Raw genomic sequence first — 14,289 nt, 5'->3', positions numbered from 1 at the left:
TGCTGAGCTTGTATCCAGGGGAACATGGTGATCCATAATATCAGTCTCACCCCATGTACCTACACCAGGTGCTAGAAAAAAGCTCCTGTATCTATTCCTGTATCATTCTAGATAAAGTTTTGAACAGTAAGACCCAATCTGCCAAAAAAGCAGCAGCAAATTTAGGCTCTCATGGAGTAGCTAGAGCCAACGTTGGCTCATCCATTTGCCACACTCCCATCCATCCATCTTCCCCACTGCTATGTTGTAGCAGTGATGCTCTCTCTTCTTCGGGGGTGTCACCTAGGCCAGAGACTCCTCAGTTTCTCATGGGGACAGAAGAGGTAACAGGGCCACCTTAACAACCAACAACTCCTTTTGAAATAGCAGATAGCCCTGTAGCGTTCCCCTGTTCTTAAGGAATAACCTCCTCCTGCTATGAACCAGTTCAACTGTTTCTCTAGTTCAAGAAATAGAAGTTTGGACTGGAGGTGCTGAATCTGGATTGTGCTGTGTAATACAGGATTATTATTATTCAATTCTCAGTGGTGAATAAAAGTAACAAAACAAAAAGCCTTACCTCCATGCCTGGGAAGTTCATTCAACAGATCCTCCTAGAAGCTGTGCTAAGGCACATGGAAGACAGGGAGGTGATTCAAGGCAGCCAGCATGGCTTCACCAAGAGCAAATCCTGCCTGACCAACCTAGTGGCCTTCTGTGATGGAGTGACTACATCAGCGGACAAGGAAAGAGCTACAGACATGGTCTATCTGGATGTAAGGCATGGTCCCGCACAACATCCTTCTCTCTAAACTTGAGACTTACGGATTTGGTGGATGGACTGTTTGGTGGATAAGGAACTGGTTGGATGGACACATGCAGAGGGTAGTGGTCAACGGCTCGATGTCTGGATGGAGATCAGTGTTGAGTGGTGTCCCTCAGGGGTCTGTACTGGGACCAGTGCTGTTTGAAGCCCAGGTGGGACAGGGCTCTGAGCAACCTGATCTAGCTAAAGATGTCCCTGCTCACTGCAGTGGGGGTGGACTAGATGACTTTTAAAAGTTCCTTCCAACTCAAACTGTTCTATTATTCTATGAGAATTAAGAAGGTGAAGGAATATTACTAGAACATTAGGAATATTCCGGGCATATGCATTCTTATCCACATTCTAGTTACAGATTTTTTTCAAAATACATTTTAAAGACTTTGGAAAAGATGTTACAAAGCAGCAGAATAATGTTACATATAATTGTTATAATTCACACTACTTATTCAGAGCTTGCTATTTATAATAGAGAAAGAAGAGAGCCCAGTAATTCCAACTTATTATTCAACTACCATTAAAACTATTGAATTATTTCTTATAGATCTGCAGTCAGCTCTACTAAAACAAGTTAGTATTTCTAACCAATCTATGTTTCATAACACGTTCACAAATCACCACTGAATGAAACAGCTTCAGGGAAGTGCTTTGCTTTGTTTTTAACTTTCAGACTGTTCCACTGATTGACGGGACATCCAGCAGCCCCGCTGCCTTAGTTCAATCTTACTGAAAGCCAAGGCATATGGGAACTATCAGATACGCCCTGTGCTATTTACAGGGTTTTAGTAATAAGGCACAAGATGAAATCTGTATGGTTTTCTCCTATTACCCCACAGACCCCAGTAAAAAGCTTACATATGTATAATGTCTGGAACTTATGGTGATGCGTAACTGAACCATCAACAATACAACGTAACTGCATTTTCTTGAAGAAAGCTGCCAGTGAAAGGTGATACATGCAACGGCATGGCAGATGTGTAAACACTCCTTTTACATTTAGAACGTGCTCTTATTAATATCCTCTGCCATTACGCTCATCAGTCTCAAAGGTACAGAGAGATGAGGACAGCTCTCATTTGGATTTATTACAAAGACTCAGTGGAAAAAAAAATTTCAGTGCCTACTTAACTTAATGACCCTGGAAAATGTTAACACATATTTCCTTGTTTCAGCAGTTATTCCGTCCCATGACTGTCATGATATTCTCTCTGCTGAGAACAGTAAGTGCCTCATGTATCATTCACTTGACAATTTTTTAAGTATACTGCACTGCTTTATTATTATTGAAAATCTGATTATGAAAACTTGCTTAAACTAAAAACTTATGAAAACTCGAACTTGCACACTCTGCTTGACAAAAGACGACTGTCAACTGAAGCACTAGGTCAAGAAATATATTCTAAGTGTGTTTACTGAGTTATTTGATACAATATAGAGGCACTTAAGAAGCTGGGGATAAAAAAAGTTCCAACAAATAACATTAAAGTGTCAGAAAAAAATTACACGTATACAATATACTGAGGTGGAGTAGTTGCAATTGTAAATTGTAAATAAACTCTTGCAAACAAACCAAACTTACTGTAGCCCAAAATTCCATTCATTCCCTTCACATTATTTTTTCAGGCTTTTTAATAATGATACACAGAAGACCAACCATTTATTGCATATATTCAGCATTGCTCTCAGAACATCAGAAAAATCTACTTGACAGTATATTGTGCTTTTACCCCTAAAAATTAATTTGGTATGGATATTGAGAAAGTGGTAGAACATTAAAGTACAAACAAAATATCAGACTAGCAAGATGGGATGTCATTTTGTTCTGATGTGAAGGTAGCATGATACCAATGCAATATGGTCTCAGTCTCTTTCACTAGAGCACATGGCAGTCAGTAGCACTTGCATTCATCCATAGAGATCTATGTACAAGTGCAGTAACATCAGTTAATACTTCCCATTTTTCTTCATTTACACACAAAATTAAATGAAAAAGAAAACACCACTTACTTGCTTTTCCCTTTGTATACTGTAGCATAGGACCCTTCCCCTAGTTTTTCCAGTTTTTCGTATGAGTCCGCTTTTCCAAACTTGGGGCTTGTAGGCTAAACAAAACAAAACAAGATGACCTTTCAGTATGTATCGCACCCACAACATTAACTGCTTTGATTCAGCTTTTAGAGAACAAACTTCATTATCAAAACTCATAGACCTGCACGTTTTCAGTAATCAACAATTTAAAAAAATAATTAATAGCAGAGCTAATGAAACAATACAATAGGCTACTCAAACAAAACATCATTAAACGCCCCAGATGGTGGTTGCCGATATCAACCATACACTTAGATCACTGGAACTATCAAAAAGATTTTTTTCGTAATCAAAGAGATGTTCCTGTTTTATTTTTTACATATATCACTTCATACAGAGAAAATGATCATTAACAACTAAGCCATCTTATCTTTGCTAAGAGATCCAAGCAACAGTCTTAATCTACCCTACAAAATCAGATTAAAAGAGCTGCTAATCTTTTTCATTTTTTTTTATATTTCTACTAAATCCCACCCAAAAACATTGCTCTAAGTAGTCAATGTCCCAGTACATCCACCATTGTTCAGATAGTGGTCAAAATACTACAGGAAAGCATTTTTAATGAGAGTATCTTGATTCTTAATTATGTTTACAGTCTTTAGATTGTGGATCTAATCACATCATACTTTTAATGGCATGTATATACAGCATAGTTGAATAAAGTCCTGTAGCCTCAGTACCTGCAGCCTAAGCGAAGGGTCTAAAACTGAACAAAGCGAAGCAATGACTCTTGCTCAAGGGGCCAGATAGCTCAGCTGGCCTTTGCAACAGACTGGTCCTTGCCCCATTTTTACACAGTCCTAACAGAGAACACAACACTGCAAAACCAGAATTCACCTGATGTGAAAACTGCAGCTGCCTGCAGCATTATCTACATATATCTTAGACTGCAGTGCTCAGATGTCCTGTACCTACACCAACCAAAAGAGTATAGAGCAGAAACTTTGGAGGGTCAACGCTGACGCTCAAATCACAGACAGGGACTGATTTGTTAGCGCTCTGGTTATAACAGCACAAAGAAAAGCAGCCAAGCAAATCCAGCAAGTTTAGGGTTCAATTCAACCAGGAGACTCTAAGCCATGCATGGCTGCACATAGTGTACACTCACATTTGGGATCTTACACATGATTTACAAAAAGCACTCAAGTTTCAGTTTTTCTGAAAGGAAACAAACATAAGAGTACAGGACACATCTGTGTGTAAATTCCTTTAAAACCATGGTCGACAGTTTTAAATCAACCAAGCCTAAAAGTTATTTCTACTTAAACAAACAAGAGCATCCCAGGTAAGATGACTTGGTACCTCATACTTCTCCACTCCATTCATTAGCCAGAAAATGGCACAAATTCTCTTTACTCAACTACTCTACATTTGTCCTAGGACAAAATTCTGGCCCTTTGGAACATAAACACCTTTTTTTGATACTAACATCCCAGTTTTCTATTGAATGGTATCAGGATATACACATGTATGTTTAGAAAATTGGGCCCTTTCATCTCCAATACAGAAGAATCTATTATTTTGCCACCCAATTCCTAAATACTACTAGACTGAAAAAAACTGTCATATGGGTACTCTCAGATGTTTTTCCTGTTACATTATTTGGAACACTTCATTATAGATAAGGCAGTTATAGTCTCTGTTCCCGATCTGTGCTTAAAAACGCATTCTGCCTAGTTAGAAATTAATTCTTAGGGTTTCCTTAAAATCACAGTTTTATTACAGATGTCACTAATAGAAGTTACTAAAATATTTATTCAAGTAGCATTCTCATTTAAGCATCCAATTATGGACTAATGGCACATTACAAAACTATAGGAAAAAAGTGTTTAGATGTTTAAGTGTCTCCCACATAATGAAGAGGGATAGCAAAGTATTTCCCAAATTGCAGGCTGCAGTGAACACACAGTGAGCAACTTTGTTTGGAGTGGAAATGCTGCCCTAGTTAACAGTGAATAGTTCACTGCTGGTTTCCTCATAGCGAGGAAGAAAAAGGACAGGGTTTATACATGTGTTTCACATACATTCCTATTTTCACACTGAGATTTACCTTTATTTTGTACTGCTGGAAACCATAATATAAAGGTCACAACAACTTGTAATGCCTTAAGATCTTTATGGGAAACAGGATGCCTTTAATCCACTACCACACAGTAAAACATTAGCAGGAATTATTCCTACAACCTCAAGCTCATTTCTCCGTATCCCAGCTGCCAGAAGCATGGACTTAAGGTCATGACTTTTGACTCATTCTCCTCCTGGAAGCTGCTGCATCCTCAATGAGAATGGGCAAAATGCTAAAAGCTCACACTGGTGGGACCAGGATGAGACCTCACTCCTGAATGTACAAAAGAGGTGCTGGTTTTGACTGTCTTCTCCTCAGGGACAACCCCACACAGTGCCCCAGGGCTCATCTCTGCAGCAGTAAGGCTGATCTGCCACCCTCACCTGCCTGGTGCCTGCTCATGCTGGGTAAGTGCAGACTGGAAACAACCTGAAAACCAGCAGAAACCCAACCCATCAGCCGCCATCTGTCCCATATACAGCAAAAGTAGGTGGCTGAGAGCCTCCTCTTTCCTGGTGACAGCACCTCCATGGTGGAGCTCAGCTCTATTCCAACTGGATTGCTAAAATGGGAAATCCCATGTTCTCACACTGTTAGATCTGTCTCTGTGAAAATGGACATCATTTTTCCTTGCATTTGTCATTTTAAAAGCCTAACACTTTTTGAAGGTATCTGGTGTAGAAAAGCACTTCAGAGGATTAAAAAAAATTAAATAAATCCTGAGGCAGCAGCAGACTTTGCAAACTAATTTGCATGACATTTCTTAATGAAACACCAAGAGAGAGCTCAGTCAGCACATGTAATTACCTTAGATACCTTAGAAGATGAAGGAACAAGCTTACCATTTCTCCAACATTTTCTCACTGTCTACGGGAATACACATGCACAGAGATTTGTGCGTGTTGAGTCACATGAGTCCCACATTCTGCCTAGGATGTGGCTGACTGAAATACAGATAGCGAGTGAGACATATTCAGAGCACATCAGATACACAGTGCTTGCATCAGTCACTGACATATCTCACATGCAGAAGATTCACAAGAAGTTCCCCTACATCTTAGAAAGCTAATGCAATCCTCCAATTTGACCCAGACAAGATTTTTCAACAGAAGAGTACTAATTTTAGCCTAATTTCAGCTTATTTAGCTGAATGCACCTATTTAGATGTTTGTTCAAAGCTACTTTTTGAAGATCTAACATTACAATGCTTCTACCGCTACTACTATTTTCCTTTCTTCTTACTCCTCCTACTACTCCTGCTTTTTAACCCTCAAAAACACCAACATTAAAAAAAAACAACCAAAATAACAAACACAGAATTTTAGAATCATTTAAGTTCAAAAAGACCCTCAAGATCACTGAGTCCAAAACCTAACACTGTCAAATTCACCACAAAACCATGTCCATAACACATCTTTTAAACACCTCCAGGGATGGTGACTGCACCACTTCCCTGGGCAGCCCATTCCAACGCTTGACAACCATTTACGTGAAGAAATTTTTCCTAATATCCAATCTAAGTCTCCCCTGGCACTCCTCCCATCCTATCACTTGCTACATGGGAGAAGAGACAGACCACCACCTTGCTACCACCTCCTTTCAGGTAGCTGAGGGGTTTCTCCTCAGCCTCTTTTTCTCCAGGCTAAAACCACCCCAGTTCCCTCAGCCACTCCTCATGAGACTTGTGCTCCAGACCCTACAGCAGCTTTGCTGTCCTTCTCTGGACACACTCCAGCACCTCAATGTCTTTCTTGTAGCGAGGGTCTCAAAACTCACAGTATTCAAGGTGAGTCCTCACCAGTGCAGAGTATAAGAGGATAATCACTGCACTGTTCCTGCTGGACACTATTTCTGGTACAGGCCAGGATGCTGTTGGCCTTTTTGGCCAACTGGGCATGCTGCTGGCTCATGTTCAGATGGCTGTCAACCAAAATATGTCACGACATAATGTGAGTGTGACCTTTGCCACGTCTGAAAGCTGGTTATTTTCTGAATGTGTAAAATTTTTGTTTACTTAATTAAAGCCTTCACATCTTTCCTATGAAGATTTTGTCATGATTTGTTGGATATAAGCCGAAGGAGATCTCCCTATGGCCACACAGACTTGGATATACTGAACATCAGTGGGACTAGTTAGGCGTAAAGAACACCATTGCTCAGTGTCAGAGCTTTGTATTTGGTACAAAAAAAAAAAAAGAAAAAAAATAATTCTTTAATGAGCAAAAAGTTAAACAGGCAGCAAACAACCTGTCAGCAAGATATTGATATCACTGAAAAGGGAGAAATGCCAGGGAGAAATATTCTAGAGAACTCAAATGCAAGATAAATTAATTACTAAAACAGAAAGGGTAAAGGTCCTCATGCCTCTGAAGAATTTAAAGTAGTCCCAAGTCACTGAAAGTCAGCACAGGTTGTGGTGGATCACATTATACCCAAGAGGGCATCGGCAACTGGAGCGCAGAACAGTGCATGTTTTTTTCCCTTCGGGAAACGCATGGGGAGTTTCACTTGTTTGTCTTCATGCTTCACTTTCCTAGAAAATAATTTCTATTAAGGTAGTTTTCATATTATTGGCCTACATTTTTCACAGTGCAAGATTAGCCTAAAAGCATGGGGAGTGAGCATCTTCAGCAGCATGGCTTACAGTCAAGATTGGATTTATTTTTCCCCTCTGGTTAAGGAAATACAGATCATAGTAACAAGGATAGAAAGAGTATACCAAAATGTTGAACACAGAAATAGAAGAAGCTACTATTTCAAAGTGACGTAAGAGTATTAAAAATTACACGGAGAAAAAGAAATGAGAGGAAACTCAGGTCATTTCAAATAGCCATTTCATTGCTATAGACCATAGGAGGGTAAGAGGTTTAATCCAAGATGTTGCAGTATGAGCCCTTGCACCACCTTGCCATGTGAATACTTCTCTTTCTCAGAAATTTTGAAAATCTATGTAGTAAAGAAAGCTTTAATGGAAAATTACACTGAAAATCACCTGACTATTCTTATAGAAGCTGTGTGGGTTATGTTCTCATGCATTTTTCATAACTGCAAAACAGCTTGTGAATGTCACACTTAACCAGCACACTCCCAAGCCTAAGTTTTAAATAGACCTTTTTTTTTTTTTTTTAAACTGCAGGATATTAAACTTCAATATAAAACTATCCTCAAGGGGAAAATACTATGTTCACAGAACCACTGTAAATTATTGAAAATCAAAACTAAAGATCTGCCTGTTATATGCCTCCAAAGAAATAGAATCATTGCTAGAAAAAATTGAAAGTCAAAGGTAGGCCAAGAGGCTTAACTGAGATGAAATCACAAGAACTGATGATATTAGTTTTTTTAACCAATTGATATCTTCTTGTCTTTGAGACAATGGTAAAGCTTCTTTTACAAAACCACATACAAGCTTTGTAGTAATTATTCCCCATTCTTATGGTTTTATCCTATGTATTATAATAGGTCATTTTGATCACACTTTTTTCTTTCTTTTCTAAATCTTGCAAGTTGGACTGTTTTCTAGGGCAACGTTCAAGGGATACAAAGATGTTCAAGAACCCAAACCACGCATGAATCTGAGCTGTACCACTATCTGATCCCATCCTCTCGCTGGCATCTTTCTAACCCTTTAACGCACAGCCATAAATTAAGAGCAACCTGAACAGAGGCGACCATAGAGCTCTTTGTGAAAGGGTGGGATGCAGTTTTTAAAGCTGTTTGCTTGTTCTCCAGGCTATTAAAGCACAGGAGCTGGATCAACTGCCACATTTTATCTAGTTAACGACTATTAAAGCTTCCCTTGTGCCAGGAAAGAAAAATCTGCTCTCTGCAATGAACTCTGAAATTATCTTACCTCAATAAAAAGTATCGACCAGGAAGGATGCAGTTATCCTAGTAATTAATAGGTGCCTAAAACAGGAGCAGATTGCTTACACCTGAGGAGGAAGACAGGTGAGAACAGCACACCAAGTGCTTAGGCAGACAGAAATGACGCCTAAATTTTTGACAAAAAATTGACTTTAGTGTCTTCCTTAAAGTTAGATTTCTCATGCAACTGATTCCTGTGTTAATAGGATCAGTCTGTGCTTGTTGCTTGCACTTTTTTGAAGGAAAGTTGCATATAACAGGACTGAAACTTAACAGAAGTTACAGAAACAGAAGAGATGCTGCTCTCTCAAAACGAGGGCAGAGTCAATGCAGTAAAGCATTGCTTATCCAATTATTTTAATCTCAATTAAATTTTTACATTTATGTGAGTTGGTAGAAGATCTGTGTTTTGCTGCATTTAGTTTTCAAAAAGTAACTGAAAGGTAATACATATACCTTAGCATGACATTGGAATTCATTGGCATGGATCTTAAGTCACTGAAAGAGAACAGACTGATGTGTATCACTATGTAACTAAATCTTGATCTGATGGCTGACTTACAAAACTTGCAATATTGTATTTGCATACTGTGAAAAAGTACTATTTTAGTGTATAAAACGTGTACACTGAATACCGTAAAACTTTACCTTGCACCAGGGAAAAATAAGTAAGGCCACATACCTAAAGAGATCTCAAATAAAACCATCAGACAACTAGAGTCAAACCATCTTCCGAAGCCAGTGTTATTTTGGGAAGAGTGGCATGTGTTTGGTTTTGAGTTGTGCTTTTTTTATTTTGTGCAGTTTATTTTGGAGTTTTACTGTTTCTTCAGTTAAGGAGAAAAGAAAAGCAAGTTTCTTCCCTTGGTAGACAAAAGACTCAACAAAAAATTTTTAGAAATACAGACAGAGAGACAGACAGATAGATAAGTACACCCAGCTATAGCTACACGTATATAACATAGATGCATATATATGTCTATGTATATATACACATAAACATTGTGATGGACTGGATCAGAGCCAAGGGTTGTCAAGCCAAGTTCCCTTCTTCTAACAGTGGCTGACAGGTGATGCACAGTTAGGCAAACCCCTGCTTCCCTAGGTGAATATTCTCCATTATTCTGATGTAATGAAAGGATAAGTTTGTTCCACTGGAAATTTCATTCCATAATACCATCCAATTTCAATCAGCTTGGAAATCACACTCATAGTTGTTTTCTTATGTTTAAAAGAAGGGAGGGAAGAAAATGCAATGCAATGTGCCTATTTTACATAACGAGCATGTAAATGTCAGGAGGAAAGACTCTAAGTGTACGAATTAAGTCTGTCTTGTAAGAGCAAAAAAATAGCCTGCTAACTTCTGTCTGTATGCTTCTGCACTAATTAAAAACACAGGATTTCTACCAGGTTGCAACGAGGTGTGACATTAACTGGAGAAAATTACTTCATGTTCAAGAGCAAATGATTTATTTTCCAAATGACAATCTGTGGGCAGGGACACAGAGTTCCAGCTTCCCCAAACCTCTGTGTGTGTCATCTTTCTCATCACAAAGTGCAGAGCATTTTGAAGGTATGGAAAACATAAAATAGGTAACATGCCACCTGCAGAGTATTCTTTGGTGATCTTCACCAAGCACTGAAGCTGATATCTGCCAGAAAGCTGATAAGGCTTCTGAAACTAATCAAAACAAGGACATTATAAACAAGGTCTTTCAGGTCGCACCTTGAAAAACACTACTTCTGAGACAAACAAAGTACCTGAGCAGAAGCAGTGATATGGAGACTTAGCCTTTCCAAGACATCACTTCCCCACCTGATGGCTACAGAGGACCTTAAATGATGAAAGGGAAAAGATTAAACGGAAGTCTATTTCTAATTCAGTTTCTTTAGTAATCAAGTGTAGAAAGCACAAACTGAAGGTAGCACACACCTATCAGAGTATCTTTAAAACAAAGATTATAGAAAGCAGAGCCAAAACTGAAACACAACTACACAACTGTAGCCAGTACAACCCAGAGGGCATAGCATGCTCAAGAACATTTACAGAAACTGAAATGCCTGTTCAGACTGACATAATGTATACAGCAGCATAATGTCTAGAGAATCAAGTTATAACTCTATACGAGAGAATATGTAGCAGTCCTCCGACACAGAAGAGAAAGAAGTCATGATCAGAAGAGGGAGCAGCAAGGGCATCTGCCACACAACACCAGGACTAGAAAAAAAATAAGTTCAAATCCCTTCATCAATTCAACTGTAATTCAAAACCAGAGAATGACAATTTCCTGCAACTAACCACACAGACATATGCTCAATGAAATGTGCATCAGAACACCTCCCGCCTGAGAAAATGTATTCAGGCTCTGGAGGAAGAGAACAGCTTGGTCCTGTCTCTGCCTAGGATGCCTAAACTTGGGTCTGCTGGGCAGGACCAGGTGTGACATGCAATCAGCAGAGGGCTAACACTACCTTTTGCTGCCAAGTTCTGCTCTTCCTTCTTCACTGACATGAATGCTCACAATAGGGTGACAGAGCACTGGAACAGGCTGCCCAGAGAGGTTGTGGAGTCTCCATCTCTGGAGACATTCAAAACCCGCCTGGACGCCTTCCTGTGTAACCTCATCTAGGTGTTCCTGCTCCGGCAGGGGGATTGGACTAGATGATCTTTTGAGGTCCCTTCCAATCCCTAACGTTCTGTGATTCTGTGATTCTGTAATAGTCCACAAGTTATCGCTTGCCAGGTGCTCTTCAGAGCATTCTTTGTGAGAAACAGTCAAAAATGACTAATAATGCCTCCAAGCAGAAGAAGTGAGCTTACTGAATAGAGCTATAAAAATCAGGGAGAATTACAGGAAGTTAAGAAACCAGAATTGCATTTCAGGAAATTCCTATGCATCTACTTTGACACATGAGATGTCCCCAGCAAGTCTGTGTGAGTCAGCACGGGAGAACATTAGCAAAAGCGTATTGTCAGCCAGGGCTCTAGCTAGCAGGATACTAATAGAGGCAGCATTAACATAATCTACATGAGAAAATCCTGGGATCATAGGAGATTGCATCGACAAGGTAGAGTACCAGACCTCTGGAAAAGAACAAGATGCCAATAACACCGTTTCAGAAAAGGTCTGCTTCAAAATTCAGGAAGCAAAGCAAATTAAAATCTTTAGTTTTAATAGAAAAGAAGTACATAAAGCACTAACAGAGATTAGTAACCATTTCTAGGAGGAACAAGATGAGAACAGCAGAGACAAGGAGCAAGTTAATACTGCAAAAAACTTAAGGAAAGACTTTCAAAAGAAGTAATTTAAATTGACAGTTGTGGTGCCAAATAATAATCTGGCATCACACACAAAAAGCCATGGTGCAAACGGCTCCATCCATCCTTAATGACTGTAAAAGTTCTGTGGTAAGAACTCCTTGTACGGACTCATCTGGAACACACCGGAGACATATATATAATGCCAGGCAATGATGAAAAAGCAAATTTGTTTTTGCTACGGACGGTTACATTTTAAAATGCAACCTTTTATAAAAAGGACAGTCCCCTGGAGGCACGACATCTTATCCGTTAAATTCACATGGGCTGAACAAAGCTCATCTACAGAAAATGAATCTGTCATTTCTTCTTAGAAGTCTGACAGGATCCAGTCCAACTTTTGTAGGGAGGACAGAAGATGTCCAGAAGATAGAGTAAAACAAAAAAGAAAGAAAAGCAAAAGGAAAGGCAATCAACCTTTTAAATTATTTCACACCAACTAAGATTTGAAGTGTTACATCCATTCTGTTTAGATCTGTAGTCTTCAACTCAAAGGTCACATTATTATGGATTTTTCTTGCCAAGCACAACAGAAATAGTTTTTCAATAATCTTGAAGGTCTTTTGGGGGAAATCTGTTCTGGGCATTATTCATGAAAGAGATGACATTTTATTTATCTAGTTTCTTTCAAAACTCTTGAGAACAGAACAACAATGATGATGTGTTGCCAAACCCTTCTCAGTTGTTTCTCTCTCTCCTCTCTCTCTCTCTCTCCCTCTCTCACACAGAGTTTCAGACATGGAAATAAGTGTTATTTTTACTACTTAATTTTAAAAAGAGGATTTTAAAATGTAAACAAAATCTGTCAAATTTTATGTGTCTCTAAAATCTACATCTGAAAATCAGAAAGGCAATCCATGACGTTTCCTAGATTTCATGGGAAAGAATTCTTCTTCACAGATAAACAACCCTCTACAAAATTTGCAACATAAACATTATAGCAGCTGTAATGCCATACCAGGATCAGGAGTGGAAAATGCCTAGAAATCCTGTAAGACACCCTAGCTAATGTCTGAGAGGAATTTCAAAATATAATCTTTTTCAAGTTCTATTTTCTTATTCTATTTTAGACATAACTCTACAAATACATAGAGGTAGTATCTTTAACAGCAGCCAGGAGCTTTTTGCTTTGTTTCAAAGTAATCAATTCCTTCTTAACCAAGAAAACATTTATCTGTTCTTAATTCACCATTTGGTACACGTGCAGGTGTCGGGACTGCGCACTTACAGAGCTGGGGCTGGAGTGCCGCCTGACTTTAGGTGATTCCTTCCCTGCAGATGAAGTTTTGAAGTTAATGCAAGCGTTGTTCTCCGAATGAACCCTCTTCACTTGGTTAGTTGGTTTCTCAAATGGATCAAAACTACTCTGTGTCCTCTGAACCCGGACTTTTTTATCTTCAGGAATTGTATCCAGAGGTTTGATCACTGAATCCATTCCCTGACAGTTCCGTGTAGACATCTTTGTGACACATATCTGAAAGGAAAAAACAGCATTCATTGATTCTAACAGGCTTAAAGTCCATGTCAATCCATACATCAGCCAGCACCAAAAAAGGCACTGGATTTCATAAGCATTTGTTTTGTATTTCTACATTAAAATTGCAACCAACTTATGCATTTTACATAGGGATGCATTTTACATAGGGAACGCACTACAGTCGTAACAATAAAAAGCTTATCTTTGTATAGTGTACTAAAAGATCCTGCAAAAGAAAGACAAAAGAGACACAGATAAAATTCATACATTTGTGCTTTCTTGGATAATGTGTTCTTAGCAACAATGCCACTTCACTTCTTTCTCTAATCTAGCCACCGATATCTGCAAGCAGTATTGATTTCCATTTGTTTAAAATTGGATGAGACTAAACTTAAATAAATGATGGCAGTATGCGTGTGCACTTCGGTGCTGGCTTGCCAAAGATCCAATACTGGTGTAGTATTGTATTTTTAAATAATGCTTATACAGTGTTATTATTATCATCACCATATGTCTCAGAAAATAAATCAGTAAATCAATTCCTAGGCACTGAAACGTGATACTGCAGCTCAATGGCACACTAAAGCACAGAAGTTCAATTCTTTGTTACTGTGAAGGATGACTCTGCCAAGCCCTGAAGACTGCAACTTGCTGCTTGAGCCATCAAAGTA

The 14,289-nt window shown here is 38.9% G+C and overlaps 1 protein-coding gene across 1 annotated transcript in view; it reads right to left on the bottom strand.

Moving 5' to 3' along the window:
- Nucleotides 1–14,289, bottom strand: part of LOC104545478 (cyclin-dependent kinase 14-like) — a gene marked incomplete at its 3' end in the record, with an annotated part of 38,423 nt that overhangs the window by 9,720 nt on the left and 14,414 nt on the right. Inside the window, exons 2-3 of the mRNA XM_010190627.1 lie at nt 13,370–13,615; nt 2,810–2,904 (exon numbers count right to left, since the gene is read on the bottom strand). Of these exons, the coding sequence (XP_010188929.1) occupies nt 2,810–2,904; nt 13,370–13,615 (341 nt within the window). The remainder of the gene's footprint in view (nt 1–2,809; nt 2,905–13,369; nt 13,616–14,289) is intronic.

This window comes from Mesitornis unicolor, unplaced genomic scaffold, assembly GCF_000695765.1.
Source record: "Mesitornis unicolor isolate BGI_N332 unplaced genomic scaffold, ASM69576v1 scaffold33968, whole genome shotgun sequence".
Classification (NCBI taxonomy): domain Eukaryota; kingdom Metazoa; phylum Chordata; class Aves; order Mesitornithiformes; family Mesitornithidae; genus Mesitornis; species Mesitornis unicolor.
The sequence above is the reverse complement of the archived record's forward strand: the minus strand, read 5'-3'. Positions and strand labels throughout refer to the sequence as shown.